The following is a 26,563-nucleotide window of genomic DNA, read 5'->3' as shown; positions in this document are numbered from 1 at the left end:
TATATTTCACAGGACTGAGATCTGACTGGCAACAGTGGGAAGAGATTTCATAACTGGTTGTTACAGGCAGACTGCAAGAAATAAATGTGAAAAGAATCATCTGGAAAACTGACACAATGTGAAAAACACACATTTTACAAGAGAAATTTTCAAAAGGTGAAGTACATAAAAGAGAGATTCAAGTGTCTATATCATAGATCCTTCCTAGTAGACCCAAACTAAATGCTTTTCAGAACCCACTAACACAGACCTGATACCCAAGGCCACGTTAGAGTCATCAGCATAAGCTTTAGGCCATGCACACAGACTTAAGAGATAATGGTTATCATGAAAACAGACTCTGCTCAAAACATATTCTTGGAACTCTGGTCTATCTTTCTGCATCTATTATTTACGCTCCTGGAGCATGTAAAAAGTCAAAGTACCGTATTGCTATAAATTATTAACCGCATAAATGAGTTACTTATAATATACTATAAACTCTAACCCTTTGTAAATTATTATAGCCTGCTATCTACACAAATAGTTTACATGCTGTAACTTGTGACAAATTAGGGCAAATCAATGTCACTTTTCCTGACTGCAAGAAGCAATAGAGAAAGTATTCTTGATATAAGAGAAAGAAAATCCATTACGACTATTGACAAAAGACTTATCCTAAACGAATGCGGAGGTATCAAATATGTTGGGGCCTATTTTCAATAAAAAGCTTTAGTAATCATAGTACTAAGTGTGCCAACAGGCAAAGGAAGACTCTCACATTTATCCTTTTCTGTGAAAGCTCTGACATCACTCATTGAATCTAGTACTCAAACTTGAACTTACACTCTATCTCATGTTACTATTTTTTAAAAGCATATGACAGGCCATCAGCAAGTGCTTGGTGAATGCAATTGGGTCTATGTGGTATCAAAAATTCTTCAAAGGAAATCTCAAGAAGAGGAGTCTAAAACAACAACTCAAAATATTTTCTCAAGGTTTTTACTATTTTAATGAGATTTTCTCTAAGCATCTTAATTATGAAATATTGTAGCTTCCCTAATATACTCTATCATTAAACATCATCCTTTTATGTCTTGTAGAGATTTATATACATCATTGGTTTATATTTAGGACAAAAATGATTTGCTGATGGTCCATGAATTCCAAAGTAAATTCCATCCCACAGACCAGAGGTCAGGAAAACTACTGCTCAATGGCCAGATCCAGCCACACTCATTGGTTTACATTTGCTTTGCCCTACAGAGAGTGCGTTGAATAGTTGCCATAGAGACCCTTGGCCTGCAAAGCTGAAAATAGTTACTATCTGACTGTAGAAAAAGTTTGATGATCTCCTGCCACGACTCAGAAAAAATCAGAGCTAAAATGAATCTTAGAGCTCACTTAATTCAGTGATTTACAAGTCTGGATACAGATTAGAATCACCTGGAATGTTTTAAAAACTATATTCATCATGCCCAGTTACCCTGCTTCCGACCAAGAGAAATGATTTAATTGGTCTGAGAGGACCCTGAGTAATTTGTATTTTTATAAAGATTCCTCAGATGCTGCCAGGTTGAGAACCTCTGACTTAATCCATCCCTTCTTGGTACAAACGAGAAAATCTAAACCCAGGAAGTTAAAGTGACAGGCACAGAGCTCAACAAAATTTCCAACATTCCAGCAGTCTCTTAGGGTTCTCATAAGTCTCTCCTACTAATACAAGACTTAAGACCATCTTAATGCCACTTTCTTTCTCTCTCTCTTTATGGCTTCTAGTAACACACTAGTTCAGAGTTCTTTGATTAGCTCTGACAACTGCAGTGATGAATAACATAATCATTGGACTTTAGCATTTAGGGAGAGTGGCAGATATGAGTGATTCCTGTGAGCATCTGGAATAATGCCTGCATACATGCCAATCAAGAGTTGAAATACCTTTCATATGGAAAGAGTTCAGAAGAAAGAGAATGTTAGAGCTGACAGGAATGCTAAAAAATTTCTAATCAAACTGTTTCATTTTACAAACAAGAAAAGTGAAGCCTTCAAGGGGGCTGTGACTTGCCCAAGGGCACACAACTTCTTGGTGGTAAGGCCAGAGTAGAACACAGAATGGAAAGCCCCTCTGCGGGATGGAAAGAGAAAGGTGGGATGGAAAGAAGACTTGCGGCAGAGGTCATGAGTGGAAACTACACCGCAAAGACTCATGGGAACAGGAAAACAAAGAAAGACATGATCAAGAGACCATTAAAAGGGGGCAAAAAAAGAAAAAATCAGAGAAATGAATCCTCCCTTCAGATTCTCATGGCAGAAACTACTTTCAATACAAAAGAATGAGGCATCCGGAGCAATGAAGAAAAGCCAGGTTCCCCTTTCCTCCTGCCATCAGGTTTCTTGTTGGTCATTGTATAAGCAGTCATTTGATCTTTACTGGAACTCAAAATAAACATGAGCAATAAAAGGACAAAGGAGAAACAGAGGGAGTTTCTATTGACAGAAAACTCTTCTCAGATTGCATCAATCTTGTAAGAACTTTCTGGACCCTCATTAACTGGAATGTAAATGTGAGCCCTGCAGATGCACAGTCTTCCCTGCTCATCCTAGTGGCTCCCTTCCCTCTGTGTTATTAGGTACACACAGTACAACACGGAGGGTTCATCTGCTGCTGCAGTTGGAAAATTAAGGAAGCAGGTAACAGCCACATGCTCAGATCTTTTAGCTGTGCTCACTCTGTGGTAGATAGCCCTGAAAAGATATGAATTGTCTACCGCCTCATTCTAGCAATGAGACTATGAGTGTGGGCAATTTATCAGTCACCAGACGGCTCGATGTCGCTAAGTCTGAACCATCACCTTTGCACTCTTTAGCTCTTATTTATTTATTTAATCTTCATTCATTTGTGGAGGCAGATCTAGCTATGCATTGCCTATTTAAGATAAATAATGCTTATGTAGTTAAGAACAGGAGAAAGAGAAGCTTTATGGTACTAAAAATGGCAGGCATCTTGCAAATCCAAAAATAATCGGTACACAGCTTTGTTAACTAAGAATGCAAAAAATTTAAGATAATAGCTTTAGTAATAACAACTATAAACCATATCATACTTGAGATATGGAGTTGAAAGGAATTAACACTTCTCTTTTCATCCCATCTACAGAATGGTATGATATACCATTGAAATGAACAGAGAGACATATATACAATTCATGTTAAAATGAAGAGTGACTTAGAAATAACAGTTTTTAAAACATTGTGATATCAATTGAAATAATTGGAAATCCCCTAACATGTGGGTTTCTAGTGGGAATTACTAAACTAGACTCTGATAATTTTACTATTTTTTAAATTTCTGGGGTGATTCACAACCTGTTAAACTATATTGTTCACAAAGTGACAGTGTTCAGATGAATTTTTCTCCAACCTGCTATATAAAGCTAGACAAATTAGTAGGTAGAATAGAAGCTCTGTTCTCTTTGAATGGCCCCTTAATATCCCACGTGTATTTTGAGGAGACTCTGGATGAGAACTTACGCCCTAAAATACCAAGTCTACTGGAAGACATTCTATCGCTGTGTTTTATGAACACAAGGAGGAGTCAAGCTGGTAGTTGGATATATGTTTAGAAAGCAGGGGAGTGGTCTAGACTAGAGACAGGAATGTGTGATTCATTGAGAGAAGGTTTTGAAAGCATGGAGTTTAACAACAGGTAAAGAGAATGTAGACAGAAGAGGGCTGGAATATAGCTGATGTTTAGAGATCTGCAAGAAGAGGAGCCAACAAAGAGGACTAAGGGGGAATCAGAAAGACGGCAGGAAAACCAGGTAGGAATAGCATCATGGAATTGAGAGAAGAAGGCATCATAAGAAGAAAGGATGTACCCATGGCATAAATACTGCTGAGAGGCTGAGGGAGACAGGGACATTGGCTCTGGCAAGATATTGGTCATGCATCATGGAAGTGACGGAAATGAAATGAAGTAGGTTGTGGAAAGAATGGAGAGGAGGAAACTGAGACAGGCACTCTTTCAAGAAGTTTTCTATAAATAAGTCAGAGAAATAGGGTGTTAGCTGGAGACCACGGGAAAGTAGTTTTCCTAGGAAGAAAGATCCCACAAAATGGGGTTAATTGCGTATTCCAGGCCTTTAAATAGAAGCAAAGACACAGAAAGAAGGTGAAGCATATGAGTAGAGTTACAGTAGGGTGGTGCAACTGGTGGAGGGAAATGGGGGAATTCTTTCTGGTCGCATGTGTTTTTTTCTACAAAGTATGTAGCAAGGTCATTGGCTGAGAGTGAAGGGGGTGGCATTATTGGAGCACCTGCGAAGAGACAAGAAGGTGGGAAAGGACTATCTTAGAGAATAAAAAATTTATTAGAAAATGTAATAAAAGAATTGTTGGCCACTTTGAGGACCGATATTTGAGATGTGAGTCAGTCATAAATACATAGTGACTTGAGGTAGCAATGAGGAAGTGTTATCATCCAAATATTACCTTTACTGGTTGAAAGCTAATGAAAGCTAGGCACCTGGGTGTAAGCAATGGATGAGCGGTAAAAGAAAAGTCATTGCCATTTTTATAACTTCATAGTTCTGTTAATGTTTGACTCTGTGTAAAATTAGGCCAGATGGGTAAATGAAATATTCTTTCTAAGTCTAAAGACTTTTTTTCTCTGAGTAGCTCTGCACTGAAAAGCTAAAAGTGTGTGCAAACAAAACACTCTCTTATTTTAAATTCAGATCTAAATTCAGTTAACAAATCAGCAAAGTAAAATAAGAATTCATTGAGTTTTTACTCCAGAGGTCACAAGAACCTTTCTTGTTAACATCATATAAATGTGATGGGCATAGCTATCTTCCCTCTTGCTCTCAACACATGCCAGGTGAAAATAAAAACATTACTGTATAACTTTAGCAATTACATGGGTGAAAGCAGTATGATGGGAATTAATAACTAGATAAATGCCCACAAAGGCCCAGGAAAGACCACTTATGCTATTTGGCAGGGAAATGAAAACTAACATGATCACTTTGATAGTCAAACAAAAGAACACGACTTTTTAAAATGAGATCAAATGCAAATATTGATACTTTTCATACAATGTATTACAACATAATAGTTCTTTGCAAGGATCTTTTTATATCAAAAGATGAAAGACACAATGTCAAAGCACAGGTCACAAAGCCCAGGATACCCATGTGAAAAACTAGAGAAGTAAAAATACCTTAAAGAAACTTTAATGGGACTAGAGATACAGAATAGAAATGTACCAAACAAAGATTTTGACATCGGTGTGTAGACGCTGTTACATAAACAGGAAATTAATATGTCAAAGAGAAAAGAATCATGCATATACAAGGTAAAGAGATGTTTTTAGATAAAAAAGAGATGAAGCACGTGAGGATTTTAATTGTAAAGTCAAAGTTGTAGAAAGTTTGAACCAAGAATTAAATAAATGCAAGCACAATATTTATTCACTATTCTCCTGCTATTTTCTGACACAAACATTTTTAAATAAGTACATACATTTATCAGACTCAACCCCAAGAGCTAAGTGAGGAGATGAACGGAGTCACTAAGGGAAGCTGGTCAAACTCAAAAAATAATGTTAAAGGAAAAGAGAGAATATATTAAACTACTATAAATCATGTTAAGGTTAAATTACATTTCAATAAATTATTAAAACACTTTGATTAAATAAAATATTAAGACTTATGGGCAAGAAGAAGGCATTAAAGTTTTGGTTTTGCCCTAGAGATATTTTTTATAATGATATGTGTTCCGACAAAAATTGGTTATACAAATTTCACAGCTGAATGAAAGTGTGCACTTTGAGAACATGTGAACTGTCTCAGAAAGTGGGAAAAGAATTTAAGCAAAAAGTGTAATAAGAGTGTGGTACAGTCTTTTCAACTTGGGCTTCTAGACTCCCCACAAATCCAGTAAAGGGTGACTGATTTTAAATACAGTACTCCAGATAGACTAACAGAAATTGATGATGATGCTATCCAGTCCAACTAGACAGTCTGATTGAAAATTACGTACTTGTTTTTTTAAATAAAAGTGGGAAATCTGCCTTGCTTCCTTTTATCTCTCACTCTTGCTGCCATGGGATTTGTGCCCTGACACAGTGTTAGCTCACATACGTTACTGCAGGTTCTGCATTCTAGGAAACCAAGACAAGAGAAACAACAAAACCAAAATGTGGTCTTTGTACACACCAATGAGGCACACAAACGCGAGGCAATATTGGTCAAGCAAAAAGAGAGGAGACGATGATAAACACTCTAGGAATGAGAAAGGAGCTATCACTAAAGACTGGAAATTTTAAAAATAAGTAAAAACATTATGAAAAACGTAATGCTGATAAGTTTGAAAACCCAAGATAGGGAAAGAGTTCTTAAACAAGATACCAAAAACACAAAACATAAAGGAAAAGATTAATAAATTTAACTCCATTAAACTTAAAACTTCTTTTCCTCAAAGACACTACAGGCCCGGCCACTGACTGGAGGATCATGTTTGAAATGTGTAGAACTCACAATTGATCCATAACTTACAAACTCCTACAAATCAATTAAGAAAAAAACCCCAGTGTACTTGAAAAACGGGCAATCAACATGAAGAAGCAATTAACAGAAGAGGAAACCAAAATGGCCAAAACATATGTATTAAGCTGCCCCATCTCCTTACTAATGACTTCCCATCCATCAGATTGCCAAAATTAAAATGTCTGAAGCCAGCCCTGATGGCCCAGTGGTTAAAGTTTGGCATGCTCCACTCCAGCGGCCCAGGTTCAGTTCCTGGGCACAGAACCACACCACTTGTCTGTCAGTAGCCATGCTGTGGTGGTGGCTCACATAGAAGAACTAGAAGGACTTACAACTAGAATATACAACTATGTACTGGGGCTTTGGAGAGGGAAAAAAAAGAAGGAAGATTGGCAACAGATGTTAGCCCAGGGTGAATCTTTCCCAGAAAAATAAAAAAGAACTTTATCCAGCTTAAAAAAAAAATTAAAAAGTCTGACATTATCAAGTGTTGCTGAAGCTATGGGCCTATGAGAATTCTTATACGCTCCTGATGGGAGTACCAATAGATACAAAGGATTTCAGAGCAATTTGGCACCATCTAGTAAAGTTGAATGTGGGTGAATTCTATGACCCAGCAATATCACTCCTGGGTATCTGTCCTAGGAAAATCCTGGGCAAGGAGACTGTGCAATAAGGTTCGCTGCAGCACTAGATCTTGATTGTGGCTATCTATGCAGAGGAAAGAAGAGATGTGGGTTTAATGAGAGATACATAGCAGCCTTCAATTTATCTCTAACGTTTCATTTCTTAAGCTGGAGCTTGGCTATTTGGTTGTCCCTCGTTAACTACACTTTTTGGTTTGTCTGAATTTTTTCACAAAAGTTAGAAAATAATAATAATTACTTACCAAGCTATCCACATCTATGCTGGAGTTCACAGCCCACTGCAACGTACTCATGATATTCATGGCTAAAGTTAGAATAATACCAACTGTGCCTTCTCCTTCGCCTACAGGGGGAAAAAAACATATGAGCAAACTTTATGTTATCTCCGTCCTCTGTGAACCAGTTTATTTACACCTCTCCTGGGGCATATACCATATTCAAGTCACATTTCAATTTTGTGCCAATTTTAACCTTCTTTCAGTTCACCACAGCCTCTACCACTAGTAATAACACCCTGAATATAGTAAGTATTCAACCACCATTTTAAACCAGAGTGTTTGAATATTAGGAAAGAGTTGCCCTTTTTAAAGGTGTTTCAGATATTTAAGGGGCTGTTGGTATTGAGTAAATACCATGTTTATCTCTTCTACTATTACTCTGTAAGTAATAATACCCTCAAAGACTACACTGGACAAGCAGTCCTGTGTCTGGATGAGTTCCTCCACAAAGAAGTCAAAAGCAGGAGAAAGGTGTGTTGGAGCAGCACCCAGAAGATGCTTAGATGTGCTTCATGCCTTGGCATGGAGGATTTCTCTGCTAATCAGATATTGAGGGAAGAAAGTGGACTTAAAGTTTGAAAGGGAAGTCAGAACTCCCGGGTCTGCCATTTGGAAAGACAGACTGCCCTTTATGTTAAAAGAATTAAAAAATGACTAGTTCACCCAGGAAGAACAATACTTAAGTGTTTAATTAGAGTAAGTAGTTTTTCAGGGCTGGAGGGGACCACTAATAAAAATTCATCAATATTCAGTATTTATGGCCATAAAAATTTTCTAATAGGAATTCTTTGAACTTAAATTATTATAACTTTAGGTTACCAAGTCTCAGCTGGGAATCCATCTTTGCATCTGTAATGCATGATAAAATTGTCATAGGGTTCTAAAATTGGGAGAAATAATTCATTCTATTATTATTGACATTTTTGCTTCCACAATTCCTCTAACAGAAGACAAGCCATAGACAGTAGGTGTGTGCTTTTAGTACTAAATCATTTATTCTAAATGTAAGATTTATCCAGGTTCCCAATATACTACTCATTCTGAAGCTTAAGATGAGAGTAAGATAAAATTTTAATAATAACAATAATAAGTAATAGAAGATTCATGGGTATTTACTATGGACCAGGAATTATGCTAAGTGTTTTGCACAAATTGTCACACTTAATACTCACCACAAATCTATGGGATAGGTACTATGATTATGTCTATTTACACATGTGGAAAATGAGGGTCTTTGAGAAGTGTATGAGTGAACATGGCTGAAGGCCAGTAGAGGCAGGGTCAATATTGGCTGCGTGACTAACATTCACTCTGGTTGGGCACCTGATCAGGTTGATAAGTCCTGAGCTAGGCTGATTGTTAAATGCTTCTACTATCACCCCTGGTAAATGGGGACTTAATCAGATCCTTAACCTTATGTTACAGCATATGATATATTGGTTTGAATTCATTGTTCACAAATCTTTGTTCATTTGGCCCTCTTTGATCCTATTTCAAACAACTTAAAGAAAAAAAATTTAAATTCTGAACTTAAGAAGAAACAATTTTTTTCAAGTTGCCCCAAATTACTGTATTGCTAAGGATTTAGTTCATTTGCCTGCCCTCTTAGATCCCTCTCATAGAGTCATTTCCCTCTGCCCTAGCTGAAAGCACAACAGATGTGGGGAACCTGCGACCCTCATAGCAGCTGCATGGGTTGCAAGTGCACTCCTGAGCCACAATAAGCTTATTTTCCGTTCTCTCCAGGACTGTGTAATTGGACAGAGGAACTCAGCTGTTAATTCAAGGGGCTGAATAAAGAGGCCATACAAAGTCACTGTGGCACAGCCCTGGTACACCAGGGGAACTAGTCTTTAGAGAGAGTGAAATGAATGAAGCAGCCACAGAAAGGAATGGACATGGGCCTCAATCTGGCCTCAAGAGACGGGAAGAAGGGTAGAGTCGCACTCCCCACACCTATTCCACGTCCTCTGGAAGCCCAGCATGCCTCCTACGCTGGGTCCCCACAAGGCATGCCTGTAACTCCAACATGTGTTTCATTTGGTTAGAGCAGGATTCTATTCTTAAAATCAAACGATCCCTCAGATTTGGCAGTTGCTCCGAATCTTTGTCCACTGTCACATATATAACATATTTCAACTCTTCTTATAGCTCAGTAGTTCAACTTCTTAAATTGGGAGAGTTCACTTGTCTGCATAGATTTTCATTTTACTTACGATGAAATGTTTTGTGTTTTTCACCCAAAGATCCTAAAATTCAGGACATTTGTATTTGAAATATATGGCACTTTTCTCTAAATTATTTCACTTCTACAGCAGTTTTTCATTATGCAAAATTCCCATTAGGATGACGAATTGCACCAACTGGTAGTTAGAAGCACATAACTTACCAGGAATGGGGATTTTGTGTGTTTAAGTGTGTAAATGTGGATGTTTCTTCTCCACTATTCAGAGAGCTCTTTAATAAAGAGATCTATTATTTTTAAAGCCCGGATAATTTACCAATATGAGTGTCAAGAGACGACTTTTTCCTTTCAATCAGATTGGTTATCTGATACTCTCTGTGTCTCCGTTTTTCAAACTGTACCTCAGGGATAATACTACAGATAGCTCTAATTTGACAGTAAAACAACAGAAATACAAGGAAATCATTTGTTAAACACAGAATGAAAAAATTTCATGATTAATAAACTCCCAAAAAATCTGTTTAAAGATATCTAAATTTGTAACCTGGAGGAAGGTAGCATTTTATTGGTTGACAAAGTTTTACATTAAATGCTTAAATAGTTAACGAGTTCATAGTACCTGTTGTTAAGATGGAAATAAAGGTAACAGCAATAAAGAAGATGACAAAAATCATTTCTATTCTCATTTGGAACCAGCGCAGTGTTGACAGGTACAAGAACCAGTTGGCAGTATGTAAATTCAGAGCTTTGTGGAACAGAGTTTCAAAGTAAGGCTGACGGCCGAAGGCACGAAGTGTCCATAGTCCTTTTAAGCTTGTAACAAGATGAGTGAAGATTGGACTCCTGCCTGTGAGATATTCCCACGAAAACAATGCAAATCATATAAATACATAATGCAAATTCTTACTACCACGTATCTTAAAAAGCTTAGTGTAAAGAGAAATCAAACAACACATGTCATTTGTTAGAGAGGTTCTTCATTCTGGTGCCATACTTTGCACAGATGAAATTTGTCACTTTTTTAACGAGTTACCCTCCTTTTTCACTCAGCTACCATGTACGGGAACTTGTTATAAAATCACTGCCATTATTGATTCACTTTCCTTGGCTACCGCTGGGCATTGTTTTTCTGGCTAATCCTAAATTAATCACTGCTGAGAGAAAATGTTTTTCTTTTAAAACAATTTATTCAAGGTCTCAATTAAAAAAGTTTATGTAACTTAATTTAGCAAATAACCTTCAATGCAGAAATGCACTGGAAATTTATCCCCTGAAAATGCACCCACACCAAGGCTGGTACCGAAAAATGGGCTTCCCACACAGCCCAAGCAGTGTTTGGGGGCACACAAAAAGGCGGACCCCTGGAGAGAAAGCAAGAGTGTCTGAAAACAAGTCAGAGGGAAGACTTTTGTCCAGTATCATTTGGGAACCCTGACAAACCTTCAGTAACAGTAGCATGATCATTTTTAAGTTTAACTTATATAAGTAAATTATAAATGAATATCCTATACACTAACACTGGTAAAAGTCTTTACACTTGTTTGAAAACCAAAATGAAGTCAAATGTTCATAAATTAACAAAAATAAATATGTGGTTTTGTACTTTACTGTTTCCTTTTATATGCACACATTTTAAAAAGTCATTGTTATATAAGGCAAGAGTTTAAAAGGGGGAAAAATTGGAAAAGCAGATTAATACTAATCACAAATAGCTCTTGTGGATATTTTTCAAGGTGAGCATTCCCATTCAGTGTCATACCTTCAGATTCCAGTTGTTTGAGTTGCTGTGAAGTGTGGAGGAAGTAGGCCCTCAATATAATGAAAGCAGCTATCACTGGCACTGTTGCTAGGAAGATGTAGGGTTGTAAAACCGAGACTACGGCCACAGCTCCAATCACAATTAATAACAACTGTAGAGTCAAAGAAAACACCTTGGTGAGTAAACGTTTTCACACTGCAAAGGGGACAAGGTACATCAGCTACATATTTCTAACTAAGCTCTTCACACTCTGTTTCATTCTCTTTTTTTTTGAGGAAGATTAGCCCTGAGTTAACACCTACTGCCAATCCTCCTCTTTTTGCTGAGGAAGACTGGCCCTGAGCTAACATCCGTGCCCATTCTCCTCCACTTTAGATGTGGGATGCCTACTACAGCATGGCTTGCCAAGCGGTGCCATGTCCGCACCTGGGATCAGAACCTGTGAACCCCGGGTCACCGAAGCAGAACGTGCACATTTAACCACTGCGCCACCGGGCCTGCCCCGGTTTCATTCTTAATAAGGAGCAAGTATCTTCCTACTAGGAGGGAGACACTTTTTTCATAAGTTCTATGAATATTCAAAAAATTATTTAGGTCACTCAGTATAACATTTTGAAATTTCAAAAACATGGTGATTTCTGATCTCAGAATATTCTCATTCTCCACACACTTTAAAGTGTTGTTTGATAAATAAATTTTAAATGAATATGATTTCTTTCTAGCCTGGCCCTCTTTTAAAGTACACTTTCATTCTGAGATAATTTTAGTAGGAATGTGAAATTTTAGGATTTATGTTGTTTAGACAATTTCTGAAAATTGGGCATCATCTTGGAAACTTTTGAATCAGAAAGACCTGGTGTAACCGTAGGCTTGGTCATTTAGGCAAGCTACTTAACTTCTCTGAACCTAGTTTTGTCACGTTTAAGATTGAAAAAAATTGTACTTAATAAATTTTACTCCCCTCCCAACAATCTTGTTCCCATTCCTTGAAATAACTGGAGAAAATCTAAGGGTTCAAAAAATTTTTTTTGGAAATGGCTGATTTAATTTGAAGTTAGACAACTTTTTCTATCTCATATGTTGTCAAAATGTTGACTGAATTTTGTGTTTCAGTCAAGCCCACCCATCGCAGATCTCTCTTCACATTATCCACCAAAAAATGGATCCCTGTTGGCAGTCTCAGAAACAAGCTAACCATATTGATGTTGTTCAGGATCAAATTAAAGGCTTAAATTCTATATTTCTGTGTAACATAAATCCAGACATTTTAAAAAGAAAAAAATGTATGCTAATGTTTGCTCCAAAATAACTTATTTGAATAAAGTATAAATAAAGTAATTGTCAGCAACAAGGGTTGAAAAACAAACCTATTGTAACATCCTATTTTTTATATATATGTATATAACAACCTATTATAACATCCATATGATCAGGGAGCCAGCTCTCTACCAGTTTCCTTGGGTCACATGTGTATTTTCCAGCTGATGCAGTGAAACACAGAGCATTTTGGTCAGTGGGAGTGGAGACCAGGTATAGCTAAGGTCTGCATAAATCTTGTTTGAACAGGTTGTTATTTTCATCTAAAACCTTAGATGATCATATCTCGGTGATACTTTTCTAAGGGAAAATGCCTTTAGGTCTCCAATCATCAGATTTTGTAATATCAGCCCCTCACTCATTTGACGAATATGCAGATGAATCTTTGCTGTGCCAGACAATGGACTAAGTACATATGATGGCTCAATAATCTCAGGAAAGTGTTCCCTCTTCCTTTCTTGTCCTACAAGTGCCACCAGTAAAAAGAGAAAGCGCCAAACTCCCCAAATGTTTTTTGAATGATTGTTGATATGGTCCAGATTCTTAGGAAAGAAACGGGAACTGTATTATGATAGAGTAGTTGGGATTGGGTAGTCAACAGGCCAAGATATCCACTGGGCTCTAGAAGAGCAGAAAAAAGTGGGGACATTTGGAAGTGATGAAACATTCATGAAAGAGACTTCCAGCAATTATAACCATCCAGAAGATAGCCCAAATCAAAAAATAAGTGAAAAATAAGTCTAACCTTTGAGGAAAATAATTCTCTTTGCTCCATAAGATGCCATCCTTAGGCACTGAGGTCAGAACTTAATAATTTAGTACTGTATACAAAATTAAAGGCACTGGTTTAATGTATTTGATATTCTAATTACACAAAGAAGCCTTAAATTCTACCCTAGTTTTTAATTCACACTGGATTAGAAACAAGTCGTTTCAGATCAGGTGAATTAGCGAGAGGACAACAAAACGAATAATTAAATAGAAGGACTTCAGGACAAGACAAAAATGTGAGCACAGCCTTCTAATTCTCATTCATCCTTATCGAAATCCTAAACTTCCTCAGGAAAAAAAAAAATCAATGGAACATAAAAACTAGCAGGCACCATCCATCCATGTTCCTAGAAAGTGAGCAGCACATTTTCAGCCACCAAAGCAGCACAAAATACCTTTTCAGAACCATGCAATGAACACCAGATTTGAAATTTAATTCATAAATGATAGTGAGTCTTTGAGAATTTTTAAGCAAGGGATTGAGATTAACAGAATGAACGTGGGAAAAAAGATGTGAAAGACACAGCAGAGATCAAAGTAACTGAACTCAGCGCATAATCGTATATTAGAAGAGAGAAGCAATCCAAAAAAACTTAAAGGTTTTGAGGAGGAGAATAGAAGGTTTTGATATTTTAAAATATGTAAGCTTTTGTTTCATGAAAAAAACTATTCTCCCAGACATGGAGATAAGTAGGATTCTAGGATATAGTTTTTTTCCATTTGGCTTCAAGATAAAGTTTCTCCTGCATGGTCCACTTCCAGTGTGTCAGTCTGAAGCATATAACTTTAAGACTGAAAGGGACCAGCACCAGATTTATTTTCCCCATTTTCCATGTTAGAAACTTGAGACCCTTAGAGGTTGTCTTGCTCAAGGTAAAATAAATAGTGGTATCTGCAAAACAGAACCCAGATCTTTCATTTTCATTACGTAATGTTCCAACTCAGAAAGCAAATTTGCCAAAACATTATCAAATGTTAGGAAACAGAGTAAATAGAAATGAAGTTTTTGAAAAAAGTAAGTTTACAAGTGTGCCATATTCTATGTAAAAGATCTGTTCCTGAAATATTGTGACTGGAATGAAATTTCATTAAGCTGAACATAATTAAGTAAAACGAGAGGAGCTCACAATTTAAAGGATCCCTGTGATGAATTTTTTACAAAATCAAAATTAATTGGATTTTTACTGTATCAGATTGTTATGTATTATGCTTTCTTAATGTGAGACCCTTTTATAAATAAAATAGGGAAACTAAAATAAAAGTCCCCTGCCCGATCACTTGGGAAGCAACAACTAACAAATTCCAATAACATTAGAAGCTGAGCAGAAACTATTCAAACTGCCATAAGAGAAAGGACTGGAGAGCCATCACATATGTCAAAAAGTGTTGATTTACAAAATAAATATTTAAAAATTAGCTCTCCCAGAGACTGAAGTGAGCCTTACCCTGATTCAGAAAATACTCAGTAGACTAAAAAGTAGGAAAAAAATTATCAAGGGCCACCATTTGTGAATCCTTTTTAATCATATCAAGATGTCCGTGTTCCAGTTTGTACCTGATTTGATAATATCACATTTGGAACCAGTCATTTACACTCCTTGAACGAGGAACAAATGTCCAGTGCTTAAGGAAAGACCCAGGAAACGCTCCTTCAAACGCGTGAACCCAAAGCGTCAAAGAATTCCAGCAGCTGCTGCTGACTTACATCCCTAAACAGAGCAACTGAAGGAAATCCCAAATGCTAAAGTTCACTGGGAACACTTCGTGCATTTGATTGTGCCAGTCCCTTCAGAGGAGGCAAACTGACAGTCTGGGTTTTCTGTACCTGCCAATGTCGGTTGTGTATATACACAAATGTAGTGGCCCTTATTTTGTTTCATAGGTTCTCTCAAATAAAGTATTATTATTTGGCGGGGGGGTGGGGGGTGAAAGGGCGTGGGAGGAAAGAATGACTCATCCTAAGATGGGCAGCATCCTGTTTTAACTTGTCTCTCCAAGGATATCACTGAGACTGTGGCATTTGCTCTCTGAAGCTTGCCCTAAGCCAGACAGGAAGCTGTTTTCAAACCTGGTCCAAGAGCCAAGGTCATTAACTCCCAACACTCCTTAAGTCCTGTCATTTGTGGAGTCCTAATGCGGTATCCTCTAGGTCACCTTCATCTCCATCCCCTCCTTTGCTTCTCTACTCTCACCACCAGTCAATCACCCTACCGCAGGGATATATGCTCAGAGCCAGGCTTCTCTGGAGGCCTCTTCAGACCTGTCACCCACGGGTAGTCCTCACTAGGCCTGAATTCTTCTTTCCGCTCTCACGTGCTTGAAAACGTATCTGTCCTTCTGTTCCTGCATTATGGTCCCTACTGTGAGGCTGCTGGCTAGCTAATCTGTGCCAAAGTCTTCAGGGGTGAGACTGCCTTAAACTGTAGTCCCTAGGGTAATCAGTCTTCATTTAACATGGGCCCTTTGAGGGTAGGTAAACTTCCATCAAATAGTAATGTCAATGTCAAAAATGTCATACTTCACGGACAGTGATTTGGGGGAAGATGGTCTTTTTATGCCTCTAAAATCACTCCCAACTAGACAGTTATTACATCTAAATGCAGAATTGCCTTGGGAACAGGTCAGGTAAATAATCTGACATCGCTGAATTTATTAAATTTATGCCTATTTTGAAGACTTTTAATATTGGCAAAATTCATACAACAGATAGGACTTCAACTCTTAACCAATTGAAAAATTAGCAAAAACACATTAACATCTTTTTCTAATTATTAAAAAAGTAGGACAAATTCAAAGATACTTAATAATACTTATTTCTACAAACCTGGATGAAGTCAAATATGGTCAGAGGCAGAAGATCATCCAAAATTGCCATATCTTTGGAGAATCTATTGAGAATCCCACCTAAAATATAAAGGAAGATAAATTGCTTAAAAACCTTAAATCTTAAATAATCTCAAAAAGTAATCTCAAAAAGACATATCAATATTTGATCAATTTGGATCATAGCAGAAGCATTCAGAACTCAAATAAGAATTAGCAGGTAATCAGATAAATAAGGACTTAGAAAATTTTAGAGTTGTACAAAGATTCTAAGTAACCATGTGTTCAAGTCATTGTCTCTCACTTTTAAACCTTTATAAAATATAGACTGCTGTAAGATTCAGGCAAAAACCAATGTCTTCAATAGAGCCCTTATCACAAATTTTGTCAGGAATGGCACTCCTCCTCCTACTACAATCTCCCACTTGCAAGCCTGAGGTCAGTGATAACTTCTCGGACCCACTATCATCATGCCCCTACATCTGTATTCCACAACATACAGCTCTCCCTCTCCTCTGACTGGCACACCCTTCAGCACCTCTGCAGAAACCACGGCTGCTCTGAACCCCCGCCTGCCCACCATGTGGCCCTCCTTCGCCGTGTTGTCTCTTTCTACCCTCTTCACTGGCAATCTAAGCCTCAGCCTATCTTCTAAATTCCAGATTCACATTTATAAGTCTGATCATTTTTTCCTTCAATGAAAAGAAGTGATATGCAAAGTATCTACTATGTGCCAGGCACAATGCTAGGCACTGAGATAACAGAGATGAATAAGACATGCTCCTTGCCCCTCAGGAATTGATTGTCTAGGGGGGAGTTAAACATATAATTAGATAAAATATAACATAATAATGTACAAACAAAGTGACATTGAATCTTATCATTCACCTCCCCATTAACTGCAGGATAAAGTCCAAAATTCTTAGTTTAATATTTAATGCCTTCTATAATTTGACCTTAAGCCACCTAGCTAGTACAAGCTTCCTCTAGTCAAACAATCTGTTTCAGTTAAATTGGTCTATTCCTTAAATATATTCTACACTCTCCTACCTCCCTGCCTTTTCCAAGTGGTTCTCTCTGCCTGAAAAGCCTTTCCTCTTGTCTCTACTTGTCAAAATCAACGTCTTCTTCCTGGCCCAACTCAAATGCCCCTCCTACAAGGAAGCCTCAATGTTTGTACCAGCTGGAATTAATCCCTTCCTCCACTGGACACACTTAATACCTTTAAGACATCTTGTCAGCACCTCTGTGTTATAATGACTATCTCCATGTCTTATGTCATAGTCTCTTACTTACATGTCTTATCTCTTTTTCTAGACTGTAAATTGCTAGAAGTCAACAGGCCCATGCCACATTTACTTTGTAACACTCGCAGCCCTCAGCAAAAAGCCTTACATGTAGGAATTAGTCAATACATATTTACTGACTTAAGGCACTATCATTAGCCTTTATAAATACTATGTTCTTTAGCATACTTAATTAAACATATTTATATATCTTTCCATAAATAAACCAAACATTGAAAAACATTAGCCTATGGTATTTATAAATACTGTTTAGAAAATGAAAGTCCACTATAGTGAAAAAAATATCATTCTGGTGCTTATTATAGTTCAAATGGTAGTATTCTGTCAAAATAGTCATTCACACTTTCATCCTTTCAACACACTTTACTGAGCACCTACTATGTGTCTGTGCATCTTAAGGTCATTTAAATAGTGACATCAGAAAATCAGGCAAGGAGAAAATTAAGGTCAATATACAATGGCAAAAAGGCACACCTGGGAGAAACTGAAGTGTACATACAAGGCAAGGAAGCATTGGCTGCTGCCAAGTATAGCAGAGAACATCTAGGCAACATGAGAACGAACGAACCACAAATCAGCAATAGCAATGGCTTTTAAAAGAAAGCAGAATCTTTGCTTACAGAAATTAGGGGTGGGAGTAGGGTGGGAAAAGGACATATAGACGTAAGAGCATCTTGCTATTTCAGTTCTCAGGAGCATAAATAAGGAGGAATGCAAAAAACAGAGATGTATCAGAATCATCCTACAAAGTGGATTAAAGTTTGCAAAGTAAGATGAATGAGAAAATGAATAGTAACTATTTAAACACGAAATAGAGAAGGTTCCAAACCAACTGTGAGCAGTGTTTAGGGAAAGAGGAGTTCTGAAAAGTGAAGAGGTGGAATGGAAAGTGCACCCCGCCCCGCCATGGGAACAACACCCCACAGAAGGGAACAACAATGGGGAACTAACACTTATTTCACGTTGACTGTGTGACAGGCAAGTAGATCGCCTTGTTTCTTTCTCACAATGGTCCTCTGAGATAAGTATCCCTTTTCCTATTTTACAGACGAGGAGACAAGGCTCAGAAGATTAATCCGCCCATGATCATCACCCTTATGGGGCCAAGGCAGTCCTCAAACAATGCCTGTACTCTTTCATCATATCTCAGTGCCCATTTCTGACTGAAGGAAACTTGGGCGAATCTACCTTCTCTGGTCCTAAGTTTTCTCATAAAAAATGAAATCACAGGATCAAGGTACTTTGACACTCCCTTTTAGGTCTAAAATTTTGTAGCTCTGAAACAGAGGACTGTGATGTGTATATCCAAATGAGGCAAGGTTTTGGTGACACACAAGGGCTTCAGAATAAATATAAACAAGATCTTCCTGAATACTAACCCTGAAATTTTGTCACTCAGAAAAAAATAACGGGCATTTCTTATCTTCACATTTCTAGATATAAATCACTCTAAAAATCTCAATCTTGGAACTTATTCTTTGCTTTATAATCAAATGTTTTTGTATCTACCTCCTCTCCCTTGTCTGTGAATTCTTCCAGGGCAAGAACTGTGCCTTATTCAACTTTTCATACTAGCCTCTGGTTTAATGCCACACAAAGCAAGTGCTCAACAAGTTGCTGTAAGAATAAAACCTGGCGGATTCCTTATTAACTTCAGATTCTTTAAATGCAAATTTGTCTAAAGGGAAATCGATAGAATTGATTACTTTAAAGTACCTCATTGTCCTCAGTTTCTTAAATCTTGGGCCCTTTGCATCACTACTGTTACTTTCTGTGACTTTGTTTATTTTTATTGAAGTATAATTGACAAATAAAGTTGTAAGACATTTAATAAGTGTACAATGTGATGATCTATGTATACATTGTGAAAGGATTCCTCTCATCAAGTTAATTAACACATCCATCATCTTTCATATTTACCTTTTTTTTTTGGTGAAAACATTTAAGTTTTATTCTCTTTGCAAATTTCAATGATAAAATACAGTGTTATCAACAATAATCACCATGCCATATATTAGATTCTCAGATCTTACTTATCTTATAACTGAAAGCTTATACTCTTTTACCAACCTCTATGATGGTGTCAAAAATACTTTTAAAATACATTTGGATTTCCTGCTTCCCCCCCCCAAAAAAGAAAAGAAAACCCTGAAATGAATTTATATCATCATCTTTAAACAGTTACATGAAACTAGATTATTCTACTCCATCAAAAGACTTTATCAGTAAAAGAATTTTACATTTTCCTTGATCACTTCAAATCTTCCCCTTTTTTGAACAACACTACACATTGGTAACAAGATGCCTGGAAGGGAGCTAGACCAAATATCTGAAGAGAGAAGGGCAACTGACCCAGAAAGGCCTGCTTCTGCTGCTACAGTCCTGTCAGCATCACGTTCTAACAAACTGAGCTACTCTAATTAACTGATAAAGAATGTATGGAACAACCATATCTGAAGGTCTATGGTATCTGAGACATGTACCTCCAGTCATAAGGAAGCTCAACAAAGGGCAGATGCCTCCATGCAAAAGCCAACGCTACTACTAGAAAACCAACCAAATCACAGGTCTTTTTGAGGGTGGATCAGCAGTTTCATTTTGTGTATACTTAGTCAAGTACCTGCTTTCAACGTGTTAAGTGTTGACATAGGTGCTTGAAGAACAGAGTGTAACATTTTGTGGTGTAAAATTTTCGACACTGTGATTAGAGTATGCACCAGTGGTAAACCTCTGAAGAGGCCCAGAGCTAGCAAAGTGTCGGCTACTCCCACGTAAATGTAAAAAACATAATACGAGCTGGTGCTGGTGATGATCACTGCATAGCTGTTATTTGCACCCTTTGTACTATTCCCGCTGTCTTGAGGCGGTGTTCTGGAAAGCAAAAGGAAGACTGTTATTTGGCAACCAAACTTTCCTACTAGATTTCCAAAACACATAAATGAAACTCAATTTGAATCTAAAGAAGCACAACACATTTCACTAGCAGAGTTCGTGCCGTTAGTCTCAAGGATTTACTATTGCAAGAAAGCAGATTAAGTTTTTCACCATTGAAATAGATAAAACTGATCCTTATTAAATACTCAGAGCAAATACGAAATGTACAATGCTGTTTTAAATATTTTTATGGCATTTTATGGAAACTAAACAATTAATTCCTTTAGAAGTTGGCAAAGAGCTGCAGGACTGCACATGCTCACAACTTTAAACCAAAGAGCTCGATTTTCCACTACTATAATACTGTGGGGAAGCACAATGGGTATTACAATATTTATTAAGACCCAAATAATCAATAGAGGCAAAATACAATCCACAATAGGATACCGAATACTCACTCTTTAAGTAGCCACAATACAACCAACGAAGCAGCCACCTAGAAGAGAACAACACATAGTTGATTTTTTTCCAACATCTTTTCCTATTCTTCCTACACCCTCCTCTAATTCCACCATGACCAACATCAAAATAGACACAATTTCATTTTCCTTTGCTTTGCTCTCCTGGGTCCAGCAGCTGCAATCATTGTTCTAAGAACCATTATTTGTGGTGAGAACATCCTAAGTTAACGGAATTCAAATTTCGTTGAATTAAATACTTTGCATTTCTCTCTTTCATTCAACAGGAACTATTAATTATTGGAAAAGATGAGATTAATGTTTATGAAAATTAGTTAAAAGTTTCAACAATGTAAAAATTCACAGTTTATGAATAAACATAAGTGCACTCAGGTTAAAACATACTCCACTGGTATGAAAATTATTTTGGGTTTTCTCAAAGTGGAAACATTTGGCTGAGGGAAAAATGTTCTATACTATAACTAGACCAAAAAAATTTTTTATCAAATGTGATTTTTGTAGTTCCTTTGACATTTAAATGACCTGTACTCTGTTCTATTTCAATTTGGCATTCTATTCTCCTAAGCCCTGTGAGAAACAATCTTGTGTTGATGCCATCACAATTATACTACTAGAAATGACTGAAACTACCCAATTAGCCCAAAAATAATGTTACCAAAGAATAAAATAGAAAAAAGAACCACGAAATTGTGAGTAAAGTAATTTTGAAAAGGAACACAGCATAAAAGTTAACAGGGGACAAACAAATATGCTTGGTATAAGAAACCTATGTCTTACTTCATACTGAAATTTATCTTGATTATTTAATAATACTATATAAACTAATTTATTGATAACACAGCATTAATCAAGAAATTACATTATGAAGTCCTACACTTTAAAGGGGTGTATAAATTTTAGTTAAATTTACATATCATATAGGAATATAATGATGAAAAATCTAAAGGTATCATCCTTACTTTCTGACTTTTTTCACTGTATACACAGCCTCCAAGACTGTATTAATAAGAAGAAAAACTATTCTTGTTTCCTTGAAATTCAAATGACAAGAACCTCGGCAATAATCTATTTCAAAAGTCTTTGTTCCAGTACAATTGTTTTCCTATTTCCTAAGACTAATGATATTTCTCAAGAACCTAGGTAAGGGTATATTTCTGAGTCACTCTTCAGTTATTATAGTCCTCCTTTGTTCCAATTAAGAAAGTGTCAATAATACTGGCATTGCCAACATTTTCAGGATGGGAGTAAATTCCAGAAACACATATTTTATAATATTTACTATGCAACAATAACCAAAACAGTTTTCCAAAGACCTGGTCTAGTCAGTGTAATAAAAGTTATTTTCTGGCTTTTGTGGATAGAGACCACTTGTGGACAGAGACATGGAACCACCAGTCCAAACTGCTTTTATTGACCGGAAGAAAGACATTTCCAAGGACTTGACATAATGTCTTTACTAAAAATATTTGGGGCATATAGAAACAATTGAGTAAGCAAGTTTTATTGTTTCATTTCCAAAATGTTTTAAGGTTATAAAGTTCATGTAGTTTATCATAGAGTGACAGTCCTGGAAGATTAAAGAAGAAAAGCAAAAAGGTTCTTATTTGCAGTTTTTTCAGGGTTTCAAATATCACTCCATATCACATGGAAAACAGTACAGTTTAAATCAGCACTGTCCAATAGAAATTTCTACAATAATAGAAATGTTCTATATCTGCGCTGTTCAATATTGTTGCCACTTATCACGCAGCATTCAATCACTTGAAATGTGGCTAGTGTGTATGACTGAGCAACTGAATTTTAAATTTTGTTTCATTTTAATTAACGTCACTTAATTTATATGGTCATACATGGCTGGTGACTACTGTTTCAGACAGAGCATGCATAGACTATAATAACTATTAGTTATATAGGGTTGTAGACAGAGAATTTATTATATGTCCATGTTGGGCATCAGGAATCTGATGATGGCATTCTCTAAGGATAGATCCATGAATGGCCGAGAAGATGATTCACAAACTTTGCAAATGGCCCTAAGATGCAAAAGAAGATGTAGCCAGGATTTAGAAGCCAGGATGAATTAGAATTACGTAGAAAATTTGTTTACATTACTTTAAAAAAATGAAGTGCAGGGGTAGAATATCATATAGATACATACAGAAAGAGAAGCCAAATGTCTACATTTGAAAGACTTATTTGCTAAATGATTAGTACACATCTTAGGAGATGTGATGGATGAAAGGTGATCATGTATGTAGTAAAATCGAAACAGTATGGCTTCAAAAATAAGATGTGATATAGAACTAGAGCAAGAATGCATTCAGGACCTGTGAGGAACCCTCCCATAGCACAACCTGGTCAGACACAAGTCTGCTATTCACAACTAAAGAAAATAGGCGTGAAAGAGAAGAAAACTGCCAAGGGCAATGTAATAATGTAATAAGGCCAGACGTATAAAAGGCTCAAAAATGTGAATCCAAGCAAACAAGGTATAGTGGTCCAGCACCCTTTCACGAAGAGCTTTAATAGGCTACAGAGAAGACACTCCTGAATATTTCACTGTGGAATATCTGCGTAGGCCTTTAAATATGACTTAAGGTTCTCAGTGCCTTGGATATTGAGCCTAGACAACAAGAGCAATCTGTTCCAGTGATACCAGATGTCCCTACCTCCCTTCATGTCCCCATCCAATCCATTTTCACTTTATAGTAGATGGAGTGATCTTTTTAAAACATAGAAAAGATCATGTCATATCCTGGCTGAAGCCTATCAAAGGTTCCCTATTGTATTCAAAATAAAACTCAAGCTCTTTCCTACAGCCAGTGGTCCCGCGAGTCTGGTTCTTACCTATTTTTCTAACATCACCACATGCTACACGCTTCTCTCTCCAACACCTGTCCCCTCCACCCCCCATTATGCTGGCCTCCTCTCAGTTTCCGTAATTCACCAAATCCTTCTGAGACCTTTGCATTTGCCTCAGTCTTTGCAGGTGTGACTTGTCTTATCTTTCAGGTGTCAGCCAAATGTCAATCCCTCAGAAAGTTCCCCCATCCCCTCCTGCTCTCACCTTTATCTTAGCTGCTATTTATTTCCCTCTGCGCTTATCACGTTCTGTAATCATTTCCATCAAAATGTATTGATCGCCTATGTTCTCCCTCAGAATGTGCTTCAAAAGAGCAGGGAAGAGCCATTCTTGTCCTCTTTCCCATAGTACCACTAGGCTCGGTACTATGCCTAGTACCATACCTGGTCAACAGTAGGCATTAAGTAAATCTGTATTTAATAGGTAAAGGAATGGATGGATAACAGGATACTTAAAAATGCACTTACAAATGTCAGCAGAGAAAAAATTATATAATGATCATATAGAAAATACATTTGAAAAAGCAGGTGATGTTATGTTATGTAGGTTCAAGATAAAGAATCAAAACCAATTCATTCTACAAACTTTGGACATACACAGAATTCAGAGCTACTTCCCAAGTCACAAAATGAGATCTGTGTATAAATGAATACCTATTAAAATACTATTGACATTTTGAGTTTTTACCAAAGGAGCACAGCATAACAAATGTTCTGTTTACACTATAAACATAAGTACATCTTATATTCCATCTGTACATTCTGTTTGTTACTCACTGTATACACAGCAACACAGAATTGTGCCTGGCATATTGAAGGAACTTGAAAAATATGTGTTGAATGAGTAAATGGCTGAATGAATGGCAGGCGGTAATAGTAATGTGACACCTTGTCATGACTTAATACACAGATTTCAAGGCTTTGCAGGTCGAATCATGGTCTAAAACACAGACCCATGCTAAGTAAAGCTGCCTTAAAAGAACTGTTATCAATCACTACCAGCAGTGGTAATATGAGAATATATGACGTCTATTTTACTAATAATGTAAAGCCACCCAGGGATTCCTCATTAACAGAAGGGAAATCATAAAGGAATAAGACACGGCAGTTCTCTGACACATTTCTTAAAAATCACTAAATGGAATCTTTAGATAGTCCAGTCAACAACAATACTCTCTGGTTGTTGGAAAAGAAATCAGGAAACTGCCTCCTAATCTATTATTTGCATTTCTTCTCTCTCTAGTCAATGACGCACTGCCAAATAGGAGCACTAGAAAAACCAACGTAATAGAGATTTTACAGCCTATAACCGAGCTGCTAATACGTAAGAACTTACTGAAGATATTGCCCTGGACTGGGAAAATGCAGACTGACTCCCTTATCAAAATTACACACCAACGATAAGTGGCAACAAACTTAATAGACCAAACTAGTTTTTTTCGGTTTAGCAATTTGAAGAAATAAAAAAGGCTAAGTATTTTATACTGTAAAAGAGAGGCAGATTGAACCTATTCTATAAAATCACAAAATCCAAATTGAAGTACACCCCTATGAAAAGTCAAAATGGATAAATCATTTTTATCAAGGAAAAAATGTATCTTAACCTTTCTTTAGTTTCTCTGATCATGACGAGTATTAGGCTCTAAACAAAGTGTAAAAGGACTAAACTATCTTCCTGGCTTAGCATCTGTACCATGACACAAAGCACCAATGAGATATTCAATGGTAATAAGAAAGGTGAACACTGGTATTAAGAAAGAAGCTTCGTCTAAAAGAAAAACTAGGTAAATTTTGATTCAAATAAGCTGACAGAACTGTGAACATCAGTGAGTGATTTGTTTAGCTGCATAACTGTGCACATAATTAAAACAATTACTATTTGTCTACTATCACCAAATTTTTGTGAATCAAAATTTTGAGAGTCAGTTAATTGGCAATGCCTCCAGGATATTGGCCAAAAAGGCTCATCATTTATTACATTATTTCTTGCCTAGAAAATGGCATTATCAATTGTTTTGTCCATTAAAAAGATAATTTTTTACAATACTTGTGAGAGCTCGACTAATAATGGGTAGTTACACAGCATTTACATTCTCTGTTGTAATTTACTTTCTAACCCAAAGACAAAGGATCACTGTCTTCTTGATTAAGTGACCTAATAATATTGTACACATGTGCAGCAGCTCAATGCTCAATTACTAATTAATTAATTAATTGTACATCATTTCAAAAGGTGTATAAGTTCAACTCTATGGAGTTGCATGGCACAAAGATCTTGTAAATAAACATAAATCACCACCATATTCAGATAGGCCCATGTTTTCTCATGTAACTCTATAAATTGAAGACAATCAAGTAATGCAATCTTTCAATGCAGAGGTTCAAATCACTAACAATTATAAAGGGCTGGTTTGGCATTAAATGTTGCACAGGACTGGGTTTCATTCACATTAATGTTGGTCATTTGGCATAACTGGCAAAGATTAATGAGGCAAGTTTGAAATACATTTCAATGCAATTTTTATTACTCATGTTAATCACGTTAATGTGAGAGTGTCAAATTACCCAAACCGCATATTTTCGCTAGAGCGTAAAAGGGATTATTGAAACTTTTATTATATCTCTGTTATAAACACATTCACCTCAAACTATCTTGAGCTTCATAACAATGATATGACATTAGGGATATTAATGAGAACAGCAACTAGCACCGCTCGCTGTGTGCCAAGCCCTA

The 26,563-nt window shown here is 36.8% G+C and overlaps 1 protein-coding gene across 3 annotated transcripts in view; it reads right to left on the bottom strand.

Annotated features, from left to right (window-relative positions):
- Nucleotides 1-26,563, bottom strand: part of CFTR (CF transmembrane conductance regulator) — a 167,334-nt gene that overhangs the window by 39,677 nt on the left and 101,094 nt on the right. For all 3 annotated transcript variants that reach the window (XM_070616359.1, XM_008519582.2, XM_070616358.1), the window contains 6 exons: nucleotides 20,947-20,984; nucleotides 20,235-20,485; nucleotides 16,309-16,388; nucleotides 11,397-11,547; nucleotides 10,257-10,484; nucleotides 7,417-7,517 (listed from right to left, as the gene is read on the bottom strand). In XM_070616359.1, the coding sequence (XP_070472460.1) occupies nucleotides 7,417-7,517; nucleotides 10,257-10,484; nucleotides 11,397-11,547; nucleotides 16,309-16,388; nucleotides 20,235-20,485; nucleotides 20,947-20,984 (849 nt within the window). The remainder of the gene's footprint in view (nucleotides 1-7,416; nucleotides 7,518-10,256; nucleotides 10,485-11,396; nucleotides 11,548-16,308; nucleotides 16,389-20,234; nucleotides 20,486-20,946; nucleotides 20,985-26,563) is intronic.

This window comes from Equus przewalskii, chromosome 4 (assembly GCF_037783145.1).
Source record: "Equus przewalskii isolate Varuska chromosome 4, EquPr2, whole genome shotgun sequence".
Classification (NCBI taxonomy): domain Eukaryota; kingdom Metazoa; phylum Chordata; class Mammalia; order Perissodactyla; family Equidae; genus Equus; species Equus przewalskii.
Note: the sequence above shows the minus strand (reverse complement) of the source record. Positions and strands in the feature narration are given on the sequence as shown.